The sequence below is a fragment of the Carcharodon carcharias genome, chromosome 5, assembly GCF_017639515.1.
Source record: "Carcharodon carcharias isolate sCarCar2 chromosome 5, sCarCar2.pri, whole genome shotgun sequence".
Lineage (NCBI taxonomy): Eukaryota > Metazoa > Chordata > Chondrichthyes > Lamniformes > Lamnidae > Carcharodon > Carcharodon carcharias.
This window is the reverse complement of record NC_054471.1, coordinates 131,362,984-131,385,312: the sequence shown is the minus strand read 5'-3', so window position 1 is coordinate 131,385,312 and position 22,329 is coordinate 131,362,984. Positions and strand designations below refer to the sequence as shown.

The 22,329-nt window shown below is 46.0% G+C and overlaps 1 protein-coding gene across 1 annotated transcript in view; it reads right to left on the bottom strand.

Moving 5' to 3' along the window:
• fam184ab (family with sequence similarity 184 member Ab) overlaps positions 1-22,329 on the bottom strand; it is a 210,289-nt gene that overhangs the window by 3,761 nt on the left and 184,199 nt on the right. Inside the window, exons 14-15 of the mRNA XM_041188881.1 lie at positions 15,223-15,369; positions 4,289-4,406 (exon numbers count right to left, since the gene is read on the bottom strand). Of these exons, the coding sequence (XP_041044815.1) occupies positions 4,289-4,406; positions 15,223-15,369 (265 nt within the window). The remainder of the gene's footprint in view (positions 1-4,288; positions 4,407-15,222; positions 15,370-22,329) is intronic.

Sequence of the window (22,329 nt, the reverse complement as noted above, 5' to 3'; positions counted from 1 at the left end):
CACGTACCACCATCCTTCAGCTGATGAATCAGTGCTTGGAGGAAGCACTGAGGGTGGTAAGGGCACAGAACGTACTCTGGGTGGGGGACGTCAATGTCCACCACCAAGAGTGGCTTGGTAGTACCATTACTGACCGAGTTGGCTGAGTGCTAAAGGACATAGCTGCTAGACTGGGTCTGCGGTAGGTGATGAGCGAGCCAACAAGAGGGAAAATAATAGTTGACCTCATCTTCACCAACCTACCTGCTGCAGATGCATCTGTCCATGACAATATCAGTAGGAGTGACCACCGCACAGTCGTTGTGGAGGCGAAGTCCCGCCTTCACATTGAGGATACTCTCCATCTTGTTGTATGGCACTACTACCATGCTAAATGGTATATATTTCAAACAAATCTAGCAACTCAAGACTGGGCATCCATGAGGCACTGCAGGCCATCAACAGCAGCAAAATTGTACTCAAACACAATCTGTAACCTCATGGCCCGGCATATCGCCCACTCTACCATTACGATCAAGCCAGGGGATCAACCCTGGTTCAATGAAAGGAGAGCATGCCAGGAGCAGCACCAGTCATACTTAAAAATGAGGTGTCAACCTGGTGAAGCTATAACACAGGACTACTTGCCTGCCAAACAGCATAAGCAGCAAGTGATAGACAGAGCTAAGCGATCCCACAACCAACAGATCAGACCTAAGCTCTGCAGTCCTGCCATATCCAGTCGTGAATAGTGGTGGACAATTAAACAACTCACTGGAGGAGGAAGCTCCACAAATATCCCCAGCTTCAATGATGGAGGAGCCCAGCACATCAGAGCAAAAGATAAGGCTGAAGCATTTGCTATAATCTTCAGCCAGAAGTGTCGAGTGGATAATCCATCTCAGCCTCCTCCAGAAGTCCCCAGCATCACAGTTGCCAGTCTTCAGCCAATTCGATTCACTCCGCATGATATCAAGAAACAGCTGAAGGCACTAGATACTGCAAAGGCTATGGGCCCTGATAATATTCCGGCAATGGTACTGAAGACTTGTGCTCCAGAACTTGCCGCACCCCTAGCCAAGCTGTTCCAGTACAGCTACAATACTGGCACCTACCCGACCATGTGTAAAATTGCCCAGGTATGTCCTGTACACAAAAAGCAGAACAAATCCAACTCAGCCAATTACCACCCCATCAGTCTACTCTCGATCATCAGTAAAGTAATGGAAGGGGTCGTCAACAGTGCTATCAAGCGGCACTTGCTTAGCAATAACCTGATCACTAATGCCCAGTTTGGGTTCCAGCTGGGCCACTCAGCTCCTGACCTCATTACAGCCTTGGCTCAAACATGGACAAAAGAGTTGAACTCCCAAGATGAGGTGAGAGTAACTGCCCTTGACATCAAGGCAGCATTTGACAGAATGTGGCATCAAGGAGCCCCAGCAAAACTGGAGTCAATGGGAATCAGAGGGAAAACTCTCCGCTGGTTAGAGTTATACCTAGCACAAAGGAAGATTGTTGGAGTTCAGTCATCTCAACTCCAAAACATCACTGCAGGAGTTCCTCAGAGTAGTGTCCTCAGCCCAGCCCTCTTCAGCTGCTTCATCAATGACCTTCCTTCCATCATAAGGTCAGGGGTGAGGATATTCGCAGATGTTTGCACAATGTTCAGCACCATTCATGACTCCTCAGATACTGAAGAATTCTAAGTCAAATGCAGCAAGACCTGGATAATATCCAGGCATGGGCTGACAAGTGGCAAGTAACATTCACACCACACAAGTGTCAGGCAATGACCATCTCCAAGAAGAGAGAATCCAACCATCACCTCTTGATGTTCAATGGCATGACCATCACTGAATCCCCCGCTATCAACATCCTGGGGGTTACCATTGACCAGAAACTGAACTGGACTAGCAAGACAAATATTGTGGCTACAAGGGCAGGTCAAAGGCTAGGAATAGTGTCACGGGTAACCCACCTCCTGACTCCCCAAAGCCTATCCACCATCAACAAGACAAAAGTCAGGAGTGTGATGGAATACTCCCCACTTGCCTGGCTGAGTCAGCTCCCACAACATTCAAGAAGCTTGACACCATCCAGGACAAAGCAGCCCGTTTGATTGGCACCATATCCACAAACATTCACTCCCTCCACCACCGACGCACAGTAGCAGTAGTGTGTACCATCTATAAGATGCACTGCAGGAATTCACCAAGACTCCTTAGACAGCACCTTCCAAACCCACAACCACTACCATCTAGAAGGATAAGGGCAGCAGAAAGATGGGAACACCACCACCTCAAAGCTCGCCTCCAAGTCACTCACCATCCTCACTTGGAAATATATCGTTGATCCTTCACGGTCGCTTGGTCAAAATTGTGGAACTCTCTTCCTAATAGCTTTGGTGGCATGGACTGCAGGGGTTCAAGAAGGCAGCTCATCACCACCTTCTCAAGGGCAATGAGGGATGGGTAATAAATGCTAGCTCAACCAACACAGCCCACATCCCATGAATGAACAGAAAAAAAAATGCCACACTCAGTCAAATGTGGTCTTGATGTCAAGGGCAGTCACTCTCACCTCACCTTGGGAGTTCAGCTCTTTTGTCCATGTTTGGACTAAGGCTGTAATGAGGTCAGGAGCTGAGTGGCCCTGGCAGAACCCAAACTGAGTGTCTGTTATTACTGTGTAAGTGGTCCTTGATAGCTCTGTTGATGACACCTTCCATTGCCCTGCTGATGATTGAGAGTAGTGTGATGGGATGGTAATTGATCTGGGTTGGATTGGTCTTGCTTTTTTGTTTACATGACATACCTGGGCAATTTTCCACATTGCTGGGTGGATGCCAGTGTTGTAGCTGTACTGGAACAGTTTGGCTCAGGGCGTGGTTAGCTCTGGAGCACAACTCTTCAGAATTATTGGCGGAATGTTGTCAGAGTCTTTGCAGTATCCAGTGCCTACAGCCATTTCTTGATATCATGTGGAGTGAAGTGAATTGACTGAAGACTGGCATCTCTGCGGATCTGAGGAGCAGACTGAGATGGATCATTCACTTGGCACTTTTGGCTGAAAGTGATTGCAAATGCTTCAGCATTGTCTTTTGACCTGACAAACTGGGCTCAACTATCGAAGATGGGATATTTGTGGAGCTTCCTCCTCCTGTTAATTGTTAAACTGTCCACCACCAGTCACGACTAAATAGGGCAGGACTGCAGAGCTTAGTTCTGGTCCGTTGGTTGTGGAATCGCCTAGGTCTATCGCTTGCGGCTTATGCTGTTTGGTATGCAAGTAGTCCTGTGTTGTAGCTTCATCAGGATGACACTTCATTTTTAGGCTTGCCTGGTGCTGCTCCAGGCATGCCTTCCTGCACTGTTCATTGAACCAGGATTGATCACCTGGCTTGATTGTAATGGCAGAGTGGGGATATGCTGGTCCATGAGGTTAGATTGTGGTTGTATACAATTCTCTTGCTGCTGATGGCCCACTGCACCTCAGGGATGCCCAGATTTGAGCTGCTATATCTGTTCAAAATCTATCCCATTTAGCACAGTGGTAGTGCCACACAACATGATGGTGGGTATCCTCGATGTGAAGGCGGGACTTCGTCTCCATAAGGACTCTGCACAAGTTACTCCTACAATACTGTCATGGACAGATGCATCTATGACAGGCAGATTGGCGGGCATGAGGTCAAGTAGGTTTTTCCCTTTCAATGGTTCCCAAGTCTGAATTTAAGAAAGCATGGATAATGGTTTCTGCCACAGATGGTCTGAGGGAGGGGCAGAGACCTACAATGTTATTGAGGTGGAGTAGGGGTTAGGTCTGTGGAGAGGAGACAGAATCAGCAAGTAAGCTCATTATCTAATAGAAAACCAAGGATAAGAACACTCTAATTTAGCCTTGGACAGTGGTCAGGGTGGGGATTGGGGGAGGGGAGTGGTTGGGGGAAGGTTTTGGGGGGTCGGTGGTTAGAATCAGTGGCTAGGAAATGGAGGTTATATTAGGAACTAAAGACAATGGCTTTAGTTTTCTTAACATGTCACTGCAAATAAATTCAAGTGAAAAGTCAGCTATTGGTCAACAGTAATTGGGAGTTCAATGGATGTTGAAGAATTGGACTTAGAAAGCAAAAAAACAAAAAAACTTTGTCACACTTCTTTCAATCCAACAATAAACCATGATCATGATTTTGGCCCAAAAAAGAGGCCTGCATATCATCTATAAAAATATTATGAGCTAATTAATGACCATTTATCCTTCTTTGTTTTAAGTCAGACCCCATATTTAAAAGCTGAAAAATACACACCATTAGTTTTTTTGTGAGCTGGTCTCGTTCTGTGATCATTTCCTTTAACTCAGTGATCAGCTGTAGATCCTCTGGTCTTGACTCTCTGCTATTGTATTTTTCTTCAGCTTCTTCCACTCTAGAATAATACAACTATATTATAAAAGTTTATGTACTAAGGATAATAATTTAGATGGCTCAGAACTTACTGAATCCAAACTTTACATTTTCCACAAGCAGGAAAATCAGAGATTCAAAAAAATCAAGGCCATCTCAAGGTGACTAACAAAAACATAGAAAATAAATGCACATTCATCTTGAAATATTTCATAGAATCATAGAAATTTACAGCATAGAGGGAGTCCTTTCAGCCTATTGTGTCTGCACTGGCTGACAGGGAGCCATATCCAGCCTAATCCCACTTTCTTGCTCTTGGTCCATCGCTTTGTAAATAATGGCACTTGAAGTGCATATCAAAATACTGTTTAAATATTGTGATAATTCCTGCCTCTATCACCCTTTAAACTATGAGTTCAAGGTCCCGGCCACCTTCTTGGGGGGGGGGGGGGGTTGGGAATTCCCTTTGAATCTCCTCTAAACCTCTGACTTCTTACCCCAAATCAGCAGGTAAGCTCATTCATTTTAATTCATTTACGGGATGTGGGCTTCACTGGCCAGGCCAGCATTTATTGCCCACCTCTAGTTGCCCTTCGGAAGGTGGTGGTGAGCTGCCTTCTTGAACCGCTGAAGTAGGTACATGTGCTGTAGGTACACACACAATGTTGTTAGGAGGGGAGTTCCAGGATTTTGACCCAGCGACGGTAAAGGAACGGCGATATATTTTCAAGTCAGGATGGTGAATGACTTGTAGGGGAACTTCCAGGTGGTGGTGTTCCCATGCAACTGCTGGCCTTGCCCTTCCATATGGTTGTGGTTGTGGGTTTGGAAGGTGCTGTCTAAGAAGCCTTGGTCTATAAGAAAACCAAGCTTGTGAACAGTTTAATTCAGTCTGGTTTTGGACCCCTCAACCAAGGGAAATAGAGCTTTCCTATCCACTCTGTCTAGACTCCTCAGGATTTTTGAATCTGTGGATCAAAAGTAAAACTAAATTGAGGATATCAATAAATGGGGAAAGGCAAAACCTGCTCAATAGCACCAAAAGGCCTGAAAGTAAAGGAGCTGCAGGGCAAGTCAATAGGTGCTACAATCATCTCACTTACTGTATTGGATACAGTCTTTCTTTTAAAAATAATCCCGTTCCCTTCCTTCTTCTGTTCTTATTTCTACCCCATTTTTATTTTCCCACCTTTCATTTTTACGCTTTCTTCCGATTATAATCTAGTTTAACTGGATCATAAATCACATAATCGGACCACTGCAAAGGAGAACATTAAGGTGCAAGAACACAGCACTGAGAGTCACTGAGCTCTCAAATCACATGTGTGGATCTGTGTAAAAGCTAAATCCAAAGCCTAGGCTCCTGAAAGAGAAACCTACATGGATGATACTATTGTGAGTGTTACAAGAGGAACTAGGTTAGTTTAATGGAAGTTTTAAAGAGCCTTTCTCAAAATTATTGAAAATTTTCCAGATTTATGTTACTATAAATTTCCTTTTTTAAGCTGCATAAGAGGAATAATGCAAAATTGCAAATATAAATAAGGTCTTGCTGTATATAATGAATAACTGAAATCCTCATCCAAATCAAATTGAGTGAAAAGCCAACAAGACTGTTCAAAGGTCAGTTGGGAGAGAGGTGACCTACAAGGCCTCTAATTTTTTTTCAAGTGCACAGGTGATCTATTTCAGTGCGCCGCTGCGCAGTAACTTAAAGGGACCCACTTATGTGCGGCCTGCACAGGGACTTCTCCAGGTTGCTGTGTGGCCTCATAGCTTACAGGGAACATTGCAGGTAAGGGGTTAAAATTCAGTGATATGATTGTTTCATGAATGAGAAATTTTTGGAAAAAGTGCTGAAATATTTACAGATTAGCTTGTTTTTCAATAAAGTTGAAACTTCAACTCATCAGTCAGTATCCTTTGGTGCGCCATTAAAATTACTCGAGACTATTTCCTCTCCCTCTTTGCAGACATATTTAATAACTAAATGCAATTTTAATCTAAGTAGTATGTGTAATGACACCTAAAATTACTGAACTTAAAAATGTCAATGCCAAAACTTGGGAGCAGCAAACATAGCATATAAAAAGTTAAAAGCAAAATGCTGTGGATTTAATCTTCCTTCCAATTGTTATACATTTTAACCATGATCAGGACCAGGTATTCCTTTGTTGTAGTTTCCCATGCTTATGGAAATGCAAGCGTCACAAACGCCGTTGAGGGAAAATTGCAAGTATTTGAAATGAGAGTATCAACCCCCATTTACAATCTTATTCTAGCCTAGTAAAAGTAGTCATTACTAGACCTAACAAGCTGATATTGTAAGTGACAAATTACAATAATGTAAATTAAAGAATTTCAATATTACGTCGAATATAGAGCACAGAGACAAGTCATTTGGCCGAATGGCCCATACCAGTGTTTTTGCTCCATATGAGTATCCTCCAGCACTACTTCATCTAACTCTATCAACGTATACTTCTACTACTTTCGCCCTCAGGTGTTTATCTAACTTCCCCTTTATGATGATTGTTCTGTAATCAAAACATATGAGGCTGCATGTATGACAAAAGACCTATTTTAACTCGAGATGGGAATCAGACAGGCAGGGGTTGAGACCCGTGGTAAACTGTCCTGATCTCAGCTGTTAGGGCCTACGTGATTTTAACTCTATCGCTCGTCCATATGACTTGTTCAGTTGCCAGACTGAAATCAGCTGCAGTGGCAGCTGGCTAGTGGACAGGTGTGGCATTTCAGGCAGTAGGAGGCTGGCACCAGGACAGGAACAATGAACCCCAGCACTCAAGTTGTGAGGAGGGAGTATTTTTTACTCGTTCATGGGGTATGGGCATTGCTGGCAAGGCCAGCTTTTGTTGCCCATTGCTTAATGCCCTTGAATGCAATTTAACAGTCAACCATATTGCTATGGGTCTAGATCACATGTGGGCCAGACCATGTAAGGACAGCAGACTTCCTTCCCTATAAAAGACATTCGTGAGCCAGATGGGTAACCTGATGGGTTTCAGGCTGGCATCATAGTGTGATGGGAAGTGGCTCCCAGTTCGTGGAAGGACTATATTTTCCTTCCAGGGTGGGAAGCACTCATCTTCTACTTGGCCCAACAAAGAAAATGAAAGAAACTCAAAGAAAATGTTGTCTGGGGCTCTTCTGGCCCCAACTCTTCTTCCCAATAGGTTCACCAGGTGGGAACATTACACAGTCCACTGGTTGGAAATAGCAGCTGGATGCTGATGAGATAATCGGAGCTCAATCTGCATATTAAGGAAGAACCCTGTGGACTGCACTGGATTTTCTTCCTGCCTGCTCAGAAGAGCAGGCTAAATGGAATACAGCGGGATGAGAGCAGGGCATTGGTAGGTAAGAGTTTCAGGCTCCCCCAGCCAGTATAAATCAAGTAGGCAGGATTAAAAATCACAAAGACTATAATCATAACACAAATGAGACTAATGTTAGATTAATCCTCTTTAACATCTACTACTTAGGTTTAAATTCAGTCAAAACAATTGATGACAAGGGTTCCATGTGCACAGAGTAATAGGAGGTCTGCAGTGAATTCACTTGTTAATTTATACCAACACCCAACATACAGGAGCACGCAGCAGAAAGCCACATTCAAATCTGACACCAGTTTGGCAATCTGCCACAGAGTGAAGTTGAACTAAAAATAATTATATACACATTTCATGTTATGTCAAGCTTGGTCTCCTGTCCAGAAGGTGCTAATACAAGCTTGGGTATGACAGCAAAGGTGCTGGAAACCCTTGAATTTCTTGCCAAGTGATCATTTCTCAATTGTGTGCCTCAATAGTATATTGGAAGCCTTTTCACTTTTGGTAGAGGGTGGTGAGTGCAGTGGTAGGGAGTAGAAGAAGCAAAACAAGGGACGAGAATGTCTGACAGCCAAGTCTGATGCTCAAGTAACAACCTACATGCAGTTTCCAACATAGCAGTGGGAGCCCAAATTGATTACTTTCCTTCCTATCACCTATATGGAATACCTCAGTGCAGACCCAGTGATTAGAATGGTTCAGTCAATATGACTCGGTATCACAGAAGAGATCAACTAGAAAATATAGGCCTATTAGTCTAATGTCAGTTGTGAGGAAATTACTAGCATCTGTAACTAGGAACAGAGTGGCTGAGCATTTGGACAAATATAAGCTGATCGGTGAGCCAACATGGATTTATAAGGAGTAAGCCACACATAATAAAACTAACCAAACTTATTGAGGAGGTAACAAACATGATAGATGTGGACAGTGTCTATAGATTTTCTTTACATAAATTTCCAGAAGTTCAACAAGGTTCCAAATAAAAGACTGTTAATAAAAGTGAGAAAACCTGGAATTGGAGGCAACCTATTGGCTTGATTAGGGAACTGGTTAAAAGAGACAGAGACTAGGGGCAAAATTTTCCATTAATGAGGCTGAAGTGCGACATTGGGTGGTTTCAGCAGTGCCCATCCTGCTATCCGAAATGGCGGGAACTTGTGCCCGATTCCACGCTTGGAGGGTCATTAATTATGCAAAGGCGCATATCGGTCTGAATCACCCGGTGGATCAGGAGCTGATTCATCTGCCCACAGTCAGCTGGCGGGTTTGAAGGTCCGGGTGTCATATTTAAAGGTTAGTCCAAAACAATTTCTCTTTTTCCAGCCCACCAGAGATATCTTGCAGCTAGAAGATGAAGGCAGCACTCCGCTTCACCCACCAGGTCCTCCAGGCCTTGATCAGAGGGTTGCAGGCACACAGGCAAGTGCTCTACCCCAAGGATGGCTACAGAAAACACAGAAGCCTCACCGCTCTGGCTTGGGAAGCCACTGTAGAGCAGGTCAGCACGGTTGCAGCTGCACCCAAAATGCCATCCCGTGCAGGAAGAGGATGAATGATCTCATCAGCTCCATCAGGATAAGTCATCCTTCAACTCTCCCCAATATCAAACACTCAAATGGCTATTCTCTTCAGGGATTTCACGCAGCCATTGGGGGGAAAAATATCAACACTCATTCTCTCATCGAGACTTTCACATCACCACCATCCTATCTATCATGTTGTTCACACTCCATTCTCGAGCCCTTCTGGGGAGGGCTCACCACACAAAGGAACATGCATCTCACCCAACCTCTGCTACATCCCTTCTCAACACTCACCATTCTTACTTCTTCATACAAGCCAAGCTGGTGTACAACAGGTGCAAGAGTGCGCAGACGCAGGGGAGGATGGCTGACATAATTACCCTCGGTGAGTTTGAGGAGGCTGCAGCCGAGCTGGCTGGCGATGACAGGGATCACTCCTGTGGGGAAGGGGAGATCAGCCTCTCCCAGCAACCTAGTGCGGATCACAGCTCCATCACTTCATCAAATCCTGACAATTACAGTGAGTCACCTGTAGTCCTATCTAGCTTATTCTCATTAACATAACTCTATTTTCTAGGCTTCAGCAGATCGAGGCCCCCAAGCCAGTCGAACACCAGGGCAAGCCCCCAGACTACAACTGAAGGGAAAACTCTGGAAGAACCATCACGGCACTCACACGTACCCTCAGCTCAGAGACACACACATCGTTGGGGGCACAGATGTAGATTGGGCTTGGGCTCACTTTCTGGGGAACACCTCACTGACATATCCTTACAGCAGACGGAGGCAAGGACAGCTCAGGTCTCCGGCACTCAGGGGGCTGCTGGAGACCAGCCACACACTAAGTCCGAGTCAGATGATGAGCCTCTGGAAGTAGCCACCAACTCAATACTGGTGATGCAATGACAGACTGCAGAACATCAGGCAGAGACTCAACAGTCGCTCAGCAGACTACAGTAAACGATGGAGGAGTTCGTCAGCATTCTGTCTGATGTTGTGGCTCCAACATGCGAGCGCCTCGAGGTCACCATGGGAAGGCTGGCCACCATTGTGGAGACCTTGGTCCAGTAGGTCTTGCTGGATTTGCACTCGGCCCTGCACTCCATGGCCACACACCCCGGTGGCTGCCATGAAGATGTAGGCGACATGGGGACAAGGAACCTTGATCCCCCCCCTCCAGGTACACTACTGCTGCAGGAGTATAGGCAGGGCCATTGGGCACCCACAAGGGGACTTAGCGTCAGCTGGACACCCCGGGAGTCTCCTCTCAGGACACCCCAAGGGTGTGTAGCCACTCACAGCCCCCCCTGCCTGTGACCCCATCCACTCCAGCTTCTCAGGCCATTGAGGGTGCTTCTGCCCCTGAGCAGGTGACCCTTATCAGGTCGGGGCCCTCCAGGCCTCAGGCTACCAGAGGACGTCCACCAAGGTCATCACAGACATCAGTACATAGCAGTCAGCAAGCTGCCTCTACCTCTGCTGTGGATGTTGGGGCTGCATCCAGGCATAGCATTAGAGTTAGGAAAGTTAAGAAAGACTGATGTCACTTTTGGGTCACAGGTGTGCTAGAATTAAATTGCACTTTTGTTAATACATTTGATGGTTATGTAAATGTTCTTGTCAACTGAAGGCGCAGTCATTTTGTACTTTGGAATACTCTTATTTTGAATTTAGCCTTCCTCCCACTCAGTGATAATGTCCTACTGTGCGATTCACATTCCTGTGATGTCAACCTCAGTTAGTCTCCCCACCCTTGTGTGATGTCAGGGAGATACGTTTAAATCTTTATTGGAAGTGTGTGATGTAAGCGTTTCTAACCCTTCTTCCTCAAGGAACACCATTGAGTGAGGGTAGCTCATCAGCATTGATAATCTAGCGGCATCTGTGTCTCCTCAATGGTAGGGGCAGAAGAAAAGACATAAACAGGAGGAAGAGATCCCTAGGCATGTCCACATCTCAGACACAGCAGTGTTTGCATCATTAGATGGCGGCAAAGGTTTCAAGTCTTCTCTCGTATTATTCTTGTTCCTATGTGGGCTCTCAGTTCCCAGAGTAAGCTCACTCAGAGGGTCCCATGGACCAAAGCATAGATCATGGCTTGGAGATTCATGAGGCCAGAACATGGAAGTGTGAATAAGGGACTCGTTCTTGCTGCAAGTGGGTGGACATCCCGAGATGAAAGAAAATGGCATCGAGGGCTAAGAGAGATGAAGCCATGTGCCCTCACTTAACTTTACTCTTCCTGGGACCTGTCAGCCATTAATGTATCACGGGCATGTCTCCCACGCCTTCCTTCCTCCATGGCATGATCATGTTTATACTAACCCTCAGCAGCCTCCTGAGGTTCCTGGGCCTCCGGATCTTCATCCTCCGATGAGGTCGCATCCTCCTCCAGTTCATCCTCTGGCAAGGGTTCATCTCTTTGCATTGCCAGATTGTGAAGGGCGCAACACACTGTGGTGATGCAGGATACCCTATCGGGAGTGTATTGGAGTAAGCCATCTGAGCAGTCCAAACATCTGAAATGCATCTTTAGAAGCCCTACGGTTTGCTCTATAAGGGAACATGTGGAGCCGTGAGCAGCATTGTACCTCTCCTCAGGCGGACTCTGAAGACTACGCACAAGTGTCATCAGTCAGCATTTCTGTGGCTACCCCTTATCCTTAAGCAGCCATCCCTGCAGACCTAATGGCCCCTCAAAAATCTCAGGCACCTGGGAGTGGCTCAGGATGTAAGAGTCATGACATGACAACTTCCAGGGTATCGTACACAAACGTGCAGTATGTGCTTCTGGTGATCACACACCAGTTGTACATTGATGGAATGATAACCCTGTGGTTTATAAACATTACAGCCTGCTTGCATGGAGCCTGTATAGCCACATAGATGCAGTCTATTGCACCCTGCACTTTTGGGAAGCCTGAGATGGCGGCGAAGACAGTGAATCTCTCAGCCTAGCTATCTTCATCCCGTGCAAACTGACATAATGATGGGTCTTTCTGTAAGGTCATCTGAGACCTCCTTTATGCATCAATGTGTTGGGGAATGAGAGATGCTGCACCAGAGTCCAAGAAATTGAGTGCTGCGGTCACCTTCAAAGCCACAGGCAGGGGATACCCTCCAACTCCACGTGGCGTCAGGTCTTCACGAAGAATGTGGTATGTGATGTACCAGAGCTCGGGACAAGCGCAGACATGCATGGCATTGCCTCTCAATCATTTGTAAATAGTAGACTCTTATATGATAAACCCTAGGTCTGGCCCTGGTGCCTAGGTCTCTCCTCCTGACCCTCCTGTTCATGGCTTTGGCTCCGCTTGACCATATCCCTCCTGCTGGAGCTGCGTGCAGAGTCACCTCCCCTTCCTTCATCACCTCCATTGCATTAGGACGCTAATAAAGGCTGCATTAAGCCCTGGATCTATATTTGCTTTTGCCTTCTCTTTGAAAGGAAACATTGAAGACATTAATGATTCAAGGGGCAAGAAAGTGAAGCTCAGAAGATGACTTTGTTGAAAACTGTAAGGGTCCATAGTTTCTCCTGACCTATTTGCATGGTGGCTGATGCCACCTTGTCCCCAAGACACTACCACACACATTCAGGTAACTAAGATGGCATCGCAAATATGTAACACCTTGAGCCATGCGTGGGATGCTAAAGTTTAATTGAGATGAGTGACCCAACCTACCTCTGTGCTCCAATCTCTGATGTGGCATATTAATGACCAGTCAGTTGCTCATGGTTAATGAGTGGATGCCCTTTGGCCTGTTAGGAGTGTCAAATCTGGTGAACAGGTGACAGGCCTTCATTGATGAAATGCCATATATGATACAGCTGTGTCTCCCTCATTAATGCCTGCATTCCCAAATTCTACATTCCTATGTGTTACTCTTGAGATGTAGTGACTGTTATGTGAAGCCACTGAGTTCTGAGTAGCTCTCTAACAGTGCTAATGAAGCCATTGGCTTTCAGTGGCTTTCATTGCAAGGAGATCTTCCTCCTTTCTTTCTAAGCAGACTCCTGTTCACTCACTCCTGCGGCAACAGGAGGTTAAAGGGTGATCCCAGAAAGGCCCCCATTGTGTTCTCCTTTCTCCCTGACTGCCATTCCACAGGTTCCCTCCCTGTTGTCCCCCTCGTATACACTCCTTCCCCTGACTACCATTCCACAGCCTTCCCTCCCCGTTGACCCCCTCGTGTTCACCCCTCCCCAACTGCCATTCCACAGCCTTCCCTCCCCGTTGCCCCCCTCATATTCACTCCTCCCCCTGACCACCATTCTAGAGCCTTCCCTCTCCATTGTTCCATTTGTGTTCACTCCTCCTCCTGACCGCCATTCCAGCCATCCCTCCCCGTTGCCCCCATCATGTACGTCAACCCCACCCTCGCCTCACAGCCCACCCCCAATTGAAGTGTTTCTGAAAGTGGAGGCCTGCATGAGTACCACAGAACAGCAGTGTTCTACAGGACAAAGTAGGCAGAGGGCAGGAGCAGACCAACCCTACAGCTCCAGCCCCATTAATCGCAACAAGACTGGCGCAGCACTATGGTAGGTAGGCTATGTACGTTCCCTTCACCTAGAAGTTACCAGAGAACTCAGGTCTGACTTGTGCACGCTACCCCTTTTCAAACGGGTTTGAGGCCGATGTAATTTTCCACTGGCGTGATGCAAGGTCGGAAGGCCTGACAAGATTCCAGTGAGCAGCTACTTTAATGAGCATTCATGATATGTTGATGAATGCAAGTGGAGTTCATGCCACTAGTCGACGGATAACCGACCCGCCATAAACCCACTATTGGGAGAATTACAAGCTGTTTTTACATCGGTGGATTCTCCGCTCCCAGCTGCCATGAAACCCACCACAGGTGGGATGGGAAAATTCTGCCCTAGGAATAATGGATACTCAAATTGTCAGAATGTGACTAGTTATATCCCTCAGAGATCTCTACTATTGTCTCAGACATTTATGACTTGAATGATGGAATAAAGTGCTGTATAGCTAAGTCTGCTGGTGACGCTAACAGAGTAGGCTCGATAGGCCTTGTGGTCTTCCCCTGTTCTTATTTCTTATGTTCTTATGACACTAAGTTAGGTGACACAATAACTAGTGTAGATGGGAGCAAAAAGCTGCAAACGACGCATAAAGTGTGTGGCCAAAACTGGCAGATGGAGTTCAAGATTTAGGGGTCCAAGTTCAGAAATCACTAAAAGGTAGATGCCGTGTACAAAAATAATTTTAAAACTTTCTGGAATGTTGGCCTTCACTTCAAGACAGTTGGAATACAAAGTCCTGGTTAGATCTCATTTAGCGTACTGAGTCAATTCTGGGTACTGCGCCTCAGGAAAGATATATTGGCCTTAGTGGGGTATCAGCACAGATTCGCCAAAATGGTACCAGAGTTAAAAGAATTCAATTATGAGGACACGTAGCATACATTAGACTTGCATTCATTTGAGTACAGGAGAGTAAGGGGTGATGTAATTTAGGTGTTTTAAGATGATTACAGGATATTATAGGGTAGTTGCAAGGAAACTATTTCCTCTGGTGGGAAAGTCCAGAATAAGAGAGCGTAACCTTAAAATTAGAACTAAGTTGTTCAAGGGTGATATCAAAAGGCACTTCACATAAAGGGTCATGGAAATCTAGATTACTTTCCTCTAAAATGCTGTTCAGGCTAGATCAAATGAAAATTTAAAAACTAGGGTTGATAGATTTTGGTTAGGCAAATATATTGAGTAATGGAACCATGGCAGATAGATGAAATTAAGGTACAGCTCAGTCATGCTCTAACTGACAGGCTTGAGGGACTGAATAGCCTACTCCTTCTCTGACGTTTCCATCAAGTTCTATATTTACCCAAGTAGTAAATAACAAATGAATCAGTATCCTTTCTAATACTAATACTACAGCTATTTGCTTTAGGTCCTAAAATCATTATTTAAAAATGCCACAAAACATACAAGATTTCCAGAGAAGAAATTTTATCCTTCAGGAGTTCCTGAGCCTTGTTGAAGTCTGCTAGCATGCACTGTGTTTCCCGGATGTGGGCTGCAGTCATTTCATTTATCATCTTCTCCTGTTTCTTTATCATCTCCTGTTCATAGGTCCTGTTTAAAAAGAGACAAAGTGAAGCTAACTCCCAGCTTAACTTAATAGCCACTAACTTATAAAGCTAAATCTAATTATTTCAATTGTCAATGTGCCCACAGATCAAAGAATTTGATTTGATCCATGCCCTTAATCCTATTTTCAGTTGTTAGAATGCCTCAGCTAACTATAGAAAAAAAAGTAGACAATGCAAATATTTGTCTATACCTTTCATGCCTAGCCAGAATATGAACTGACCCAAAACATCTCACTTTAATAAATTTTTCTGCAATCCTCTCTTGCTTCACCGGATATCTTTAGTGCCTATTGCCTAGCATTCTCCACTAGCTTCAGTCAGACAGGTAAAATTCAGATTTGATTCCTGTTAGTTGATCTCAACTAAGCAGGCGTGGGGTTGGGGGTTGAGGTGATGTGGGTGCTGCGAAGTTCTTGGAAACGCTTGGTTGGGAGGGGAAATAATCAGAGTTCCATGAGAGTGCTGGATCCTAATTACCTTCGAACCATCATGTTGAAGCTACTTGTTGGTGATGTCAGGTGATCATCATAGGATTATATAACACAGAAAGAGGCCATTTGACCAATTATACCTGGACCAGCTTTTCAAAAGCAATTTCCCATTAGTCCCACCAACCTGCTCTTTGCCCACAGCCCTAAAAGTTTTTGTCCCTTCAAATATTTATCCAATTCTCTTTTGAATGTAATTATTGAATCTGCTTTCGTCACCATTTCATGCAGTGCATTCTAGATAAAAACTTGCTGAGTAATTTTTTTTACCCAATTGGTTCTTTTGCCAAAAACCATAAATCTATGGCCTCTGATTTCAACGTGATGAAGTGTGAAGTTATCCACTTTGGTAGGAAAAATAAAAAAGCAGAATATTTTTTGAGTAGTAAGGGACCAGGAAATCTTTGTACTTCGAGAGACTTGGGTGTTCTTGTTCATGGGGCTGAATTTTGACCCCCGTCGTGGGGGGGGGGTTGTGCGGGGGCAGGTGCGTGCCACCATTTTACATGGGCGGGCCAATTAAGGCCCAGCCAGCATGACGCTCACCCAGAAGTGCTCTGTGCCTCAGAGAGATTTGTTTAAGTTTAAAATTTCTAAATAAAGTATTTGAAAACTTTTAAAACATCTCCCCTCATGTGACACGTCACGAGCTGGGATATATCAACGATTTAAAAAAAAATTTACTGCATTTTTAATCACTTCATGAAACCTCATCCCGCCTGTGGATGAAGTTCCATGAAAAATGTGAAGGCCGCCTGGGTCCGTCGCCTGCCAGCCAATCTTAAGGTTGGACAGGCAGCTCATTTAATTGTTTAAATTCGTTTTTAACAGGCCTTAATAGGCCTTTGACAACTCGGCAGGCGCACAGCCGACTCGGCTGCGTGCCTGCCGAACTGAAAATCTAAATGACGCGCAGTGATGTCGGGATGCCCGCCCAAAGTCCCCGCATGTCATTTTACGTGTCGGCGAGTGGGCCCCGCCCCAGCTTGCCAACCGGTGAATTCAGCCCATGAATTACAAAGAGTTAACATCCAGGTACAGCAGGCAATAAGGAAGGCAAAAGGGATATTAGTTCTTGTTACAAAGGGATTGAGTATAAGAGTAAAGCAGGTTTAGTACAATTAGGTTGGTGAGGTAAAACCTGGAGTATTGTGTGCACTTTTAGTCTTCTTATGAAAGGAAGTGAATATTTGCTCTAGAGGGAGTGCAATGAAAGTTCATTGGATTGTTTCCTGGGATGAGGGATTCATCCTCGGTCAATATTCCCTGCAATTTAGAAGAATGACAGGTGATCTAACTGGAATGTATAAAATTCTTTAGGACTTGACAAGGTAGATGCTGAGAAAATATTTCCCCCTGGGTGGGGTATTAAGAACACTGGGTAAGCGTCATAGAATAAGGATCAGCCTTTTAGGACTGAGATGAGGAAAACACCTTCACTCGAAGTGCTCTGGATGCTTGGACTTCCCTACCCCAGAGAGCTGTGGTTGCTCAGTTATAGAGTATATACAAGGCAGAGGTTGATATATTTTTGAAGACTAAGGGAATTAAAGGAGATTGGGATGGTGCAGAAGGTGAGATAGATGATAAGCTACGATCTTGTTGAAAGCAAGCGCATGGTCAAAGGGCCAAATGGCTATTTCAGCTCCTATTTCTTATGTTCAGCCCTTACCTTCTACCACTAGTAACAGTTTCACTTATTAAGTCTAGGAAGAACAATCTTTGTTTCTCTTTAAGTAACTGAAGTCCTTTATTCTTGGTACCATTCTAGTAAATCTCTTCTCCACACTTTCTTCACACTCCTTCCTGAACTGTGGTGTTTGGAACTAGTCACAATACTCCAGCTGGGATCTAACTAGTGATTTGTAAAGGATTAATATCAACTCCTTGCTTTTGTACTCTATGCCTCTATTTATAAAGCCAAGGAGACCGTATGTCTTTTAAAACAGCTTTCTCAACGTATCCTTTTTTTTCTTTCAAGGAATGTGAGCATGGCTGACAAGATCAGCGTTCGTTGTTCATGCCTGATTGTCATCAAGGTGGTGGTGGCGGACCGCCTGCTGTAGTCTATGTGGTGCAGGTACACCCGCAATATTATTAGGGAGGGAGTTCTGGGTTTTTGATCCAACAACAGTGAAGGAACAGTGATAAAGATCAAAGTCAGAATGATGTGTGACTTGCTATCTTCAAAGACTTATGTAAGTATAACCCCAGATCTCTGTTCCTTCACCCTGTAATATTGCACCATATTAACATTTTGTCTCATTCTTTCCACAAAAATGAATAACATCACACTTCTCAGCATCAAAATTCATCTGCCATGTTTTTGTTCACGTCACCAATCTGTCTACATCCTCTTGACGTTTGTTAACATTCTGCTCATGGATTTCTACATCTCAGTTTCACATCCTCTGCAACCTTTGAAATTACAGCCTGTATACCCAAGCCTTGGTCAAAAATATGTCAAAGACAAGTAATCCCAACACTTGTCCTTGAGGAGCATCACCTGCTTCCAGTTCAAAAATTATTGGCTTGAATTTTACCCTTGGGCTGTGCCCGAAGTTAGTATTGCTGGAAGCAGGTATAAAACCCGGTTCTGGCCGAGATCGCGGGCTGGACAATTAAGGCCTGTCCAGTGTGAAACGCGACTGCCACATTCAATGATCTTCTGCGGTCAGCAAGGCTAAGTGCAGAAATGGCATGGACCTGAGCGAGAACTTTAGTTGGGTGTCCATTTCTCGGATCGTTCAGGGGTCTATGTATGCCAACTGGCACTGATGCCTGCCTTGCCAAAGCTGGGATATCAGCACGACTGGCTGCAGTGCATTGCAGAGTGAGAGGTGCCACAGTGACATGGCCCAGCTAATACCCAGTTGAGGGGGGGGGGGGCAGGTGGGGAACCAGGAAAGGACCTTCAGGGAGAAGGAGCAATAATGAGCCAATTTTTCCTTGTTAGGAGAAGAGTCTTAACGCCATGGAGTGCCACAGGACAAGTGGAGGAATGCCAAATTTTTGTGTCCTCACTAAGCGAGAGGACGATGCACTGGAGCAAGGATACCACCGGTCAGCTCGCTCCTTATGTCACGGTGAGGCAGGGGTCTCAGATGTAGGTAAGAATGCAGATGGCAGAAGCATGGGTGGTGGGTACCGGAAACATAATGGGCTCCTCTCATCAGAAATTGAACTGTTATAGCCAGACAGCCCACTGAAGCTCCAATGTAGATGGCACCATGCAGCAGGTTCCACTGTCTCCTCAGCCTACCTAGCATGCATAGTGACTATGACAACAGAATGTACTAATCTTTGGCCTTCCTCCCGCAGGAGCTGCCGGCGACCCAGAGGACACCCCCAGTGAGCTCCACCAGCCGTCACACTGTCTCTATGAACCAGGCACCAGTGCAGATACTCACACATCGGCTGATCAGCTCCATGGGTAATGCACAGCAGTGAGGGCACAGCACACTTGTACGAGGAGCTGGCAGAGGCAGAGAGGTCCCAAGGAGCCGACAGTGGGAGCAAAGCTGGGGGCGAGGACCATGCTGTGTCCGAGGCAGGCACCGAACCTCTGGAGTTGTCCATCAGGTGGCAGATGCTGGATGTCCAGCAGGATGCATGGGGAAAACTGACGCTGCACCTCACACTGGCAGACAAATTGCCTGTCATCTCTATGGGCTTCTCTCAGGGTGCTCTGGACAAGGACACCACTTCTTCAGTCCCTCTGCCAGTGACCGCTGTACCTGAAGATGCCACGATAACTGAGGAATGCCCAGCATTGGGCTGGATACCCTCCCAGGTGGAGACTACTCAGGCTCCGACGGCCAGAGGACGACTGCCAAGGTCATCAGGACCACCAGGACAGCAGAGTCAGCAGGCTGCCTCCAACGCCACTGTCAGCAAGGGGGAAGGCACCAAGATGCAGCACCCGCAGACGTAAGTTGAAGGTGCCTTGGGCACAGCAGCGGTGTGTCACGGGTGATATTTTTGCGTTAATTTTTGGGGTGGATGGATACTTTATTTGTCATAGTTTGTTCACGTTAACTACCACAAACTTCATTTCACTTAAATGGGTTGGGTTGGATGGATGGTATGAATAGGTGCCAGATGCATTACAGGCTTGTAAAAGTATGGCGTTGTGTGGTGCTGGCATAATGTGTTGGGTTCTCATTTGTTGATTATTAGCAAAGCAGACAGTCTATTGGTTTGATGAGGTATCGATGCCTAGTAGGCGGTTCGCTGCACCAAAGCATCCCTGGCCTCCCAGCCTTCATGAGGGTTCCTATCCTCTGCCTCGAGGTCCTCACTCTGCCCCTCCCCAGGCTCTTCCTCTGAACCATGACTTGAGTCATCCTCCCTAACCTGTGGAGCTGCCTCACTTTCCTCAGCCTCCAGTGGGTCTCCCCTTGCCAGAGTCAGGTTGTGTAGGGCGCAGCATGCAACGACTATTAGGGAGACATGCTCTGGAGGATATTGTAATGCTCCCCCTGATCGGTCCAGGCATCTGGAGCGCATCTTCAGCAACCCAATGGTCCTTTCCACCAGAGCCCTTGTGGAGTCATGACTCCTGTTGTATCTCTCCTTGGCCTCAGTTCTTGGGTGACAGAGTGGAGTCATCAGCCACCGCTTCAAGGGAAAGCCCTTGTCACCCAGGAGCCATCCATCCACTCATGCAGGAGCCACCAACAGCCTTGGTACCTGTGAGTACCGCAAGATGTAAGCATTGTGTGAGCTCCCAGGGTAATGGGCACAAACTTGGAGAATTTGTGTCCTGTGATCGCAGATGATCTGAACATTCATTGAGTGGAACCCTTTTCTGCTGACAAAAGCTCTAGGCTCAACTGCTGGCGCCTTGATGGCCACGTGAGTGCAGTCTATTATACCTTGGACATGGGGGAACACAGCCATCGTAGCAAAGCCTTGTGCTTGCTCCAAATGGCTCGCCTCGTGTCCATAAGATAGCATCAGTCACAAGCTTGATACAACTGAGTTGATTGAGGAACGCCGCACAGATTCCCCACAGAGCCCTGAAAAGAACTGGAGGCATTGAAATTGAGGGCCACCGTGACCTTGAAAGCCACCAGCATGGGTGACTGCCCACACAGTTGGGGGTAATTTCCGGATGTGATGTACTGCTGTCACTACGTCCCTGGAGAGGCGCAGCCTCCTGCGGCACTGCACCTCGGACATCTGGAGATAGTTGGAGTGCTGCCTGAACACTCTAGACGCTGGGTAGTGGTGTCTTCAGCGTGCCTTCCTGCCTTGGCCCCCCACTAGCCCTGCACCAACTGAGCCCATGCCTCTCCTTTTAAAAGTCTGTCCCTGGGACACTGCCCACACGCACCTGGCCTCCTCAACCTCCTGCCCCTCTCTTCCTCTCAGAGGAGATTCCACTTACGAAATACACTATCCCCATTAGATGCAATGCAGAGGAGCAGTGCCTTGAAAATGAAGTGGCAATGTGCTGCAATACTCAGAGGTACCTTCCAGGGAAGCTGAGGACCTGAGATGCTGGCTTGACAATCAAACGAGATGCTAAGGAACTCTGGGACAACTCACAAAGGAAAGTGCTGGCAATGACAGAGAAAATGTTGCTGGTCCAGGGACCTTTATCCCACCCGTGCATGAGGAAATGTTAAAACTGTGAATTCTGCCACACGTTTTGCCCATGTGATGAGCTGAAAAGCGCATGGACAACGTAAAATCGTGGTCATTTGGCTTTTTAATGACCTTAATTGGCCCTCAAATGTCAGCGGGCACTGCTCCAACTCCTGCATGTGCCTGCCAACATCAATATTGCACGCGTGCACAAGGATGCATGGCTGACATCTTTTTGCGCAATTTTAAGTGCATTCAGGTCGAGCACGCACCCGACCTTGGAACGCAAAATTCTGGCCATTGTTTTCTACTACTCTCTGCTTTTAGTTCCTTAGCCAATTTTGTTTCCACGCAGCCAATGCTCCTTTAGTCCCATAGGCTTCAATTTTGCCAGCAAGTCTTTATCTGATTCTTTATCAAATGCTTTTTGAAGTCCACATATAGAATACCAATTGCACTACCTTCATCAACCCTCTCTATTACTCCACAGGATGGGGTTATGTCTGGCTTTTATGTCACTTGAAGCCAAGATTCACACACAAGTAATAGGCACCTTGCAAAGTACTGAAGGTTTGGCACCATCTGTGAAGAAGTATCCACTAAAAGGTCAACACCGTCAATTAAGGAGGAAGAAATCAAATAGGGCGGAATCATCCCAGATTTGTACAAAGTACAGTAGCGGATGTGAAAAAAGATGTTTTACCCATTGGCCGCAATGGCAGGTTTTCACGCCATATTGTTCCCTTCCCAGTATGTCCCACCTCATTAATAATGCATTCACAAGAAACATGCAGGATTGCTGGCGAGTGGACTCGGATGTGCCCGCCACACTGTCTCCTCAGCACTTCTTCATTCCAGATGCC